The 8,254-nt window shown below is 36.9% G+C and overlaps 1 protein-coding gene across 1 annotated transcript; it reads right to left on the reverse strand.

The window, feature by feature from the left end:
- Positions 1-2,921: 2,921 nt before the first annotated feature.
- LOC110007703 (uncharacterized) lies at positions 2,922-7,092 on the reverse strand (the record flags this gene model as incomplete). The annotated part of the gene is given in 7 exon segments (XM_088871075.1): positions 2,922-3,432; positions 3,660-3,937; positions 4,005-4,079; positions 4,235-4,313; positions 4,508-4,669; positions 5,712-5,915; positions 6,884-7,092. Coding segments are annotated over 7 exon segments (1,518 nt in total), but the record flags the coding sequence as incomplete, so codon positions are not given.
- Between the last annotated feature and the right edge of the window lie 1,162 nt (positions 7,093-8,254).

The following is an 8,254-nucleotide window of genomic DNA, read 5'->3' on the forward strand; positions in this document are numbered from 1 at the left end:
TTTCTGAATTATAATTTTTATAATTAAAGATGAAAATGGATTCTCAAGCCATCCGTAGAATTTTTGACAAAAACATTACATATTATGATAAAATTTGGAAGTGCACTTTGCCTTGATTATTTAAGGTTGCTCAATCAGTGTAGGAAAAATCGGTACCGAAATGATTAACCGGATATGAAGCTAGAAGCGGTTCAACTAGCCTAATCGGTAGACAAGCCGGTTCAACTTGCCTAATTGGGCAAGTCCCAGTCAGTAAAAAAAGTGTTAAAAAAAATACAAAACAAAATCTAATAAAATGTAAAAAGTATATTTAAAACATGATTAAACAATGCACATTCAAATGTAGTTGAAAATTAATAAAAAATGGATTTTTAAGTTGAAAATTAATGAAAAAGATGGAAAAATGTAAAAAAATAAATATTAATGGCTATAACAATTTTCAAAATCCCTTATTTTTTGATATTATATATATATATATATATTTATTTATTTTCTTTTAGTTTTTATTTTATTTTTTAAATATCCGATTGGTTTACCAAAACCGACAAGTGGCCGGTCCCAATTAGCCAGGGAGTTAGAATTCTAATCGCTCGATTTTTCCTACGTTCGTTGCAATCTAATTTTCGATTTTTCAAAGAACCCAAAGTCTAATTTTCTTATTTGAAAGTAATTATCCGGTGTGGTTTGAGCGGATCCTAAAATTTCAGATCCAGAAATAAGTAGCTTTCTCAGTTGAGCGACCAAGTGGATACTATGCTTCCCTTGGGACATGGTTCATGGATAATGGGTAACATAGATCGAATCGATCCATCCAAGAGAGAGTTTATATATGGCTGCAATCATACCGCAATAGCTAGGACTGCACCCTCCTACACCGTCTATTTATTTTGTGGACAGTTTAGATTTTCTAGTATGGTTTAATGAGGAAAACGGGAATAAGGAAAACCCCAATTGCCCATTCATACGTATTTTTCCCTCTCTCTTTAATGGAAAGCCCCAAGTGCTTTCAAGGGACCAATATGCTATATTACCCTTCAATTCCAATATGATATATTTGTTTTGGAAGTGGTTTTTTGCCTCCATATTTATATGTGGAAGCCGATGTGTTTTCATCATCATTGTCATCAGAGCTTTATTGACATTTTGATCATTATAAAAAAAGTTGTAAATGTGAGCTTAAATTGGGTGAGAGATCAGGAGCTTCAAATGATGTAAAGGAGTTTAGAGAGAGCGAGAAATCAAGAGGACTGCTAGAGGGTCTAAAAATCTTAATGGTGTGGGAATCTTAATGGAGTGGGAAGGTCATAAGACAATGGGACTCCTCTAATGTTATTGCTTCTTTGTTGTAATGAAATTCGTGGTTAATTTTCAAAAAAGAAAAAGAAAAAAAAAAAAACAGATTGATGATAAGCTTTTACCATTTTAGAACAAATATGCATATTTGAGAGTACTCCAATACCTTTACCGTCATCTCTCTCTTCCACCCCCTGGTTTATTAAACTCACCCCACTTTGGCAACCTTCCTCCAAAATTGACCTGATTATATGGCCACTTTCTGCCGGTAAGTAGGGCAATGACAACGGGATGGGCCTGGGCTGGGCCAGCCTTGGCCTTAAACCGGTTCTTAGACTGAAGAGGCCTTGGCCAAAGCTAGACCCTAGCATTGTCACGACTGGGTTGGCCAAGATAAATAAATCCAAAAAAAAAAGAAAAAAAAAAAAAAAAAAATATAGGGGTCAGGCCCGCCCTGGCGCAGCCCAAGCCTGATCCTCAGAGCACATGTTATGGTGTAAGACCTCTTGTTTGTGGGCCCGGCCGGGATACCCGGTTCATTGCCAGGCCTATCTGAAGCTCCTCTTCTGCTCTGCCTCTCTCTATCTCTACATTAACCATGGAGTTGCTACCAAAGCAGCTAAGAACCAGGCCCTTGAGATCCGTATTTTAGAAAGGCTAGCTCTTACAACATTCGACTCAAATAGATAATAATAACATTACCATCAAATCCACCTCTTGATTTAGCTAAAGGATGACTTAAAGAACCTTAGCAAATCCCAATTAGTTTGGAAAAGGCTTTGAGATGATGATGCTCTCAATACGATGGATTCAAACCTCTTATTTATACAAAATAATGCGTGTATGACAATTTGAACTCTTTTTTCTTTTGATTTATATTCTATATTCTTTCTTCTTTGTGGCTTCATTATTTTGCTGTTCGCGTGCTTTAAAAAAAATGGGAATTTGTTTCATTGAATTCCCAGGTTCATTTTGTTCTGAATGATTTGCCCACAATGAATTGAAGTTTTGAACCAGTAGTTGTGTCTAAGAACAATAACGACATTTTCTATGTTGTTTTTTTAGTAACTCACATCCATCTCTACAAAATTTTGTGCCTTTTTTCCACACAGATGGCAGAAAATATAATTTGTTTCAAACCTAAACTGAAGAATAATAATACTCTCTCTCACCCTTAGCGATGATTGTAAGTGGTGAGATCCACAGTTTTGAATGAGTTGAAGGCCAAATTTAAGCTCAGAACAAGAAAACTGTTGAATTGTGTTTCAGCCTTGTAATAGTTTGGTTGGTGGGTCCAAAATCAAGCAATTTTTAATAAAAAAGAAGTCCTAACTATTCACTAATTAGACAAACTGAATTTCAAAATCTGGGTCAAAGTGGCTGAAACTCCACAGAGGCTACACAAACAAGAATACCAAAGCCTTTCTCTCTCTGCTTAATAGCAGCAAAAAACTGGTCTTTCTCTCTCTCTCTCTCAAAAAACAAAAAGAAAAAGAAAAAAGACAGAACTGAACTTACTCAGCATAAAATTTACACAAGATGTAGTTATCAAACAAGTTCATATTCTAACAATACGCTCTATTCCAAGTTTCTGCAATTTCACTCTTCAAATCCTCTGTTGGAACTGATTACCACTTACAATTGCCCATCAATTTTTGCAACCTTGAAACAAAAGATTCTGCAATGCCATCCATGAATTTGAAGACCATGGCAGTCCATAGCCATTTAGCAAGTAGAACTGAGAAAAACCCACCAATTCCAAATCCAAATCCCAAAGCCACACTCATCCAAAACCATGGAACCTCCATTGACCCACTTCCGAGATCCTCATCTTTGCTCAAATTTCGAAAGGATTCATCACCATAACACTTTTTGGGGAATGGAGAACCACATAGATATTTGTTCCCATTGTATGCTGTTGCATCGAATGTGCTCATTTGGCCACTAGAGGGAATGAGTCCCGACAAATTGTTGTAGGATAAGTTCAAATAGCTCAAGGATGCCATAGAGGACAAGCTTGGAGGGATGCCGCCTGAAAGTAAGTTTCTTGATAAGTCTAGTGATTCGAGTTCTTGCAATCTGTCGATGTTCCCAGGAATATTCCCCCATGAAATGATTATTCCCCCATGAAATGGTTTCCTGACAGGTTGAACACCACCAAGCCTATGAATCTTGTTAGTTCTTCAGGAATCACCCCTGATAAATTATTATTCGAGATGTCTATGGTTTTCATGAGAAAAAGAGACGTCTTAAATTCCAGCGTTTTTCCTTTTATTACGATATTGATACTCTCAAAATAATACGAACCACTTATGTTCAAGCTTTTTCTTGCATCTTTAATGATCATTGTAGTGAAATTCTCAAACATGCCAAGGATTGTGCCCATTAGATTGTTTCCAGCAATGTCCAGTACCTGGAGAGAAGTGAGCAGTTTCATATTTGGGGGAATGGTTCCCACCAACCCGTTAGATCGTAGACGGAGAATACGAAGAGCGGAAATCTCACAAATCCAAGATGGAAGATTTACTGATATTTAATTCTCACCTAGATCAAGAATCTCTACTTTCGAACAATGTTTCAATAAGAACGGGATCTCGCCTTGTAACATGTTGTTAGCTAGGAACAAAAAACGAAGACCGACGAGGTTCCTAAGCTAGCAGGAACCTGTCAGTTCATTTCTTGGAAAGACTGAGAACTCCCAAATTCATCATGCTCCCTATGGAGGTGGGAATGGCTCCCTTAACCCCGTTATTGGAAAGGAGTAAAGTTCCTAGATTAGGAATGAGCTCACCAATGTTTATTGGTATCGAACCAAAAAGTTGATTGTCAGACAAAGACAAGAAATCCAAATGTGGGTATTAGGATGAAAACTCTGACAAATTCGGAGTGGTAAGATTCCATTCCAATCGGACTCTAACTAAGGTCTCACAATTCATCAAGCTTTCCGGAACTGGTCATCAGCCATAAAGTATATTAGCTTCTTGCCTTTGCAAATTTGTGGGGGCAATGCACCGGAGAAGCTGTTGTTTGAGAAGCTCACATTTACTAAATAACTATTTTGGCCAAAATCCAATGGAATATTTTCGGAGAAGTTGCTGAAGATGTAGAAAAGCCCTAGACTTCTTAGGTGAGATAAGCGGCTCGGCAATGGGCCTTGAAACCTATTTTCACTCAAGTCAATGGTTAGTATGGATTTGAGAGTCGCTATCTCAACAGGTAGAGTTCCTGTAACTGGTTCCCGAATAGGTTCAACATAGTAAGCTTTGTTATGTTTCTAATTGAGGAAGGAAGAGAACCGTCAAGCAGGTTATCTGAAAGATCCAATTCCGTAAGATCTATGAGATGCCATATCTCAGGAGGTATTGATCCAGAAGTTTGATTTGTAAATCAGTATAAGAAGCCAACCTTTTTCATAAGGCCAATTTCTGATGGGATTGGTCCTACGAGCAAGTTTTCCTGGAGTTGCAAAATAACAAGATCGAGCGAATTGGAAAAAAAAATGGCCAGGGATTTCTCCTATAGTAGCATTGCCACCAATATCCAGCTCCTCAATTCTGTGCAAGGAAGCCAATGATGGTGGTAAAGAACTTGACCCAAGTCTAAGAATCTCAAGTTTTTGCATTACCCCAGTTCAGATGGGATGCTAGAATTTAATCCAAAATTGTGAAGGTCCAGTCTTTCTAGAGCATATGGTCATCCTACAGATGCAGGGATGGGTCCAATCAGTGGGTTTTTATAGAGCTCGAGTACTTAAAAGGTCAGAGATTAAACCGATCTTATGACGAATTGTGCATGTGAGATTGTTCTCACCTAGTATGAGATCCTCCAGTTTCACAAGATTCCGAAGTGTTGGAGATTCGAATATCCGAAACTTCAATTGTTCACCGAATATCACAAACTCAATATCGAATATGTAAAATCGATAATTTAATATTACGTTCAAAGATTTTATGCAACAATTTAAAAAATAAATTAGAGATGGAAAACATATTGATGAGAGAAAATTAGAGAGACGCTTTTCTAGAGAGACAAGAACAATCGTAGATCTCAAAAAATCTTTTTTTGCTTTTATACAAGTGATCTAATTGTAGGGAAAAAAAATCCCAAAACAAATGGGAAAAATATAAAAGCATCCAAAAGGGGATTTCTCTATCACCATTCAACACGAAGTTCAGACCGAATGTGGCCCTGAAAGGAATTGATAGAGAGGTTGAGGTCACTGAGAGATTTGGGATTGAACCATTGAGCTCATTCGGAGATAAATCCAAGTACACCAACTTCTTATGGTGGAAAATGAAGGTTGGGAAATCTGTGAGGGAATTTAAAAGTAGGGATAGTTTTGTGAGCGATGCCATTCCAAAAACTCTCGAAGAGTCAGGGGATGTCAAGAAGTTGGCCCCGAGGTCCAGGTGCTGTACCTTTTGCATTTTTGTAGGCAACTAAGTTGGTATGGAATTGGTCTGTCGAGCCAATTGTCTTCTAGAGAAACGAAATGGAGCTCCGTGAGTTTACCAATCTCCATAGGCACCAAACCAGTGAAATTGTTGTGACCCAAATCCAAGAACCTGAGTTTTGGAAGAGTGCCGATGGTCATTGGGATCTTACCTTCAAGACTGTTCAAGCTGAGATCGAGGCGGGTTAAATTGGGCAATTATAAGTAGTTCAATTGGTTGAGAGTCCCATTCAGACTGAAATTTGAGAGCTTAATCTCGATTATGCTTCTGCCATTGTTGCATCGTATACCAACCCAATCACAATGGCCAGTCTTGTTGTCAGCATAGAAAACCCATGAGTCGAGATTCTGATTTATCGGACTGGTTTTTCAGTTGAGCCGTGCTTTGGTTTCTAATTCAACCATTGGCGAACCAGAGGATCAAATGAGAAGGACCAAGGTAAATGTGAAAAAAGGATAAGGATTGGAAATCTCACCACCATTTCCATGGCTTCTTAATGTTTCTTAAGGTTGCCTACTGGATTGTGTATAGAATGTGTTTAAAACGTATTGAGTGAGAGGAAGGTGTGAATGCTGAGTCAAATTTCGACATAGACTTCAACTGTGTTTGGCCTGCTCTCTCTCTTTCATATTATTCTCCGGCATTATTCTTTTGCAGGGGTCTCTCTCTCCATACACCTCAAAATCTCATAACAGGACATGCGGATGTCGTCATGGTAAAAATTTACGTATAGACCCGAAAATTTCTCCAAAAATACTTTTCAGGCAAAAATTACGAAGGTCGGTCAATCGCATTTGGTTTTTTTTTCTTTTAGAATTGTCCCTCAGTCCTAGGATGAGTATGAGGATTCTATCCTAAGACCGAATTTTTAACTTTAATTTTTTAGATTTTTTTTTTGTAGGGAAACTAAAATTAAAATTAAAACTAACAAAAAACCTAAAAAAACAAATTAAAATTGGGTATGAGGATGAGCTAATTTTGAAAAAAAAATACAAAAACGTGGGTTGACCGACATGTTTTGTAATTTCTACTGAAAACCGGAGTATTTGGTACTGTAGGAAAAAATTTAAGATCCATACATAAATCACTCTTTAATTAGAAGAAAAAATTTATGTAGAGTCTACTTCTTAATTAACATGGAGAGGTATTGAGTCTGAAGAGCCTGAAGTTGCCCAAGGGACACAGGGATGGGTCCACCCATAAAAGAATTATAACTCAATTTGAGCGTTCGGAGACTAGAGATTAAGCCAATCTCATGAGGAATTGAACTTGTGAAATTGTTGCCATGTATCATAAGTTCTTGCAATTTTGTTAGCTTCTTGAGCTCAACTGGAATGGGACCAATTATTTAATTCTGTGATAAATCTATGTGTACCAAATTCTCACATCCAAAAATGAAAGTTGGGAACTCTGTTAAAGAATTATCACGTAGAGAAAGGTAAGTAATGTTCAGAAATCTTGTCATGTCGGGAGAAGTCAGGTGGTTTTTTTCGAAGTCTAGGAACCTTACATATTTCAATTTACCAAGCTGATAAGGGATCGGGTCAGAGAGGGAGTTGATTGTGAGAGAAATGCTTTGAAGATCTGTGAGATTGCCAATCTCCAATGGCACCAAACATGTAAATATGTTGCTGCCCAAATCCAATACACTGAGGTTTGAAAGAGTGCCAATGGACTTGGGGATTCTACCTTTAAGATTGTTCGAACTAAGATTGAGGTGGGTTAAATAGGGTAATGAAAAGGAGGTGAATTTATCGAGAGTACCTCTCAAACCAAAATTTGAAAGGCTTATCTCAATTATGCATCCACCATTGTTGCATCGAACACCAGCCCACCCACTCTGGTTGGCGGTGTCAAAAAACCATGAATCCAAAATGCTTTGAGACTTGTTTTCTAGTTAAACAGTGGTGCGGATTCAGTTTTATTGACTTACGAATATAGACTATGGATAGGATAAAAAAGATGAGTTCATGGTTTTGAAGCTGCTATCAACTTTATTTTTTCTTTTTTTCCTCTTTTTTAACCAATTGTTTTCTTTTTTTTTTCTTATTGGAGGTTCTTTGTTTGTCTATTTCTAGATGTTTTAATAATCCATTAACTTTTCAAATAATGACTTGAAAAATTAGTCAGTCGTTTCATAAAATGTTACGCTTTTGTTACGCTTTTGTTTCATAATCAATTAAACTGTGTTTGGCTGGCAGTCAAGTTTCATTACTCTTGGGGTGTACCGGCATCATAAGAGAAAAGGAAGTATACAAAAACGGAAATTACAGCAAACTCAATTGCTCACAACACAAGTGAATGTCGTCATAGTAATTTTGTTAATTTTATTTTTAAAAATTGAGCAGACATTTTATTTTTATTTATTGGGATCAATTTTTTGAAATAAGATTAGTAGGGATTTTTTTTTTTTGATAAAGGTCATATATTTTAAGGAGGTGTCCGTATTTTATTTTTTGGGCAAGACAATATTTAGTTTGATAAAGTCAATCTAGATTTTAATAGGC

Source organism: Amborella trichopoda, chromosome 7 (assembly GCF_054954075.1).
Source record: "Amborella trichopoda isolate Santa Cruz 75 chromosome 7, AtrichopodaSantaCruz75HAP2 v2.0, whole genome shotgun sequence".
Lineage (NCBI taxonomy): Eukaryota > Viridiplantae > Streptophyta > Magnoliopsida > Amborellales > Amborellaceae > Amborella > Amborella trichopoda.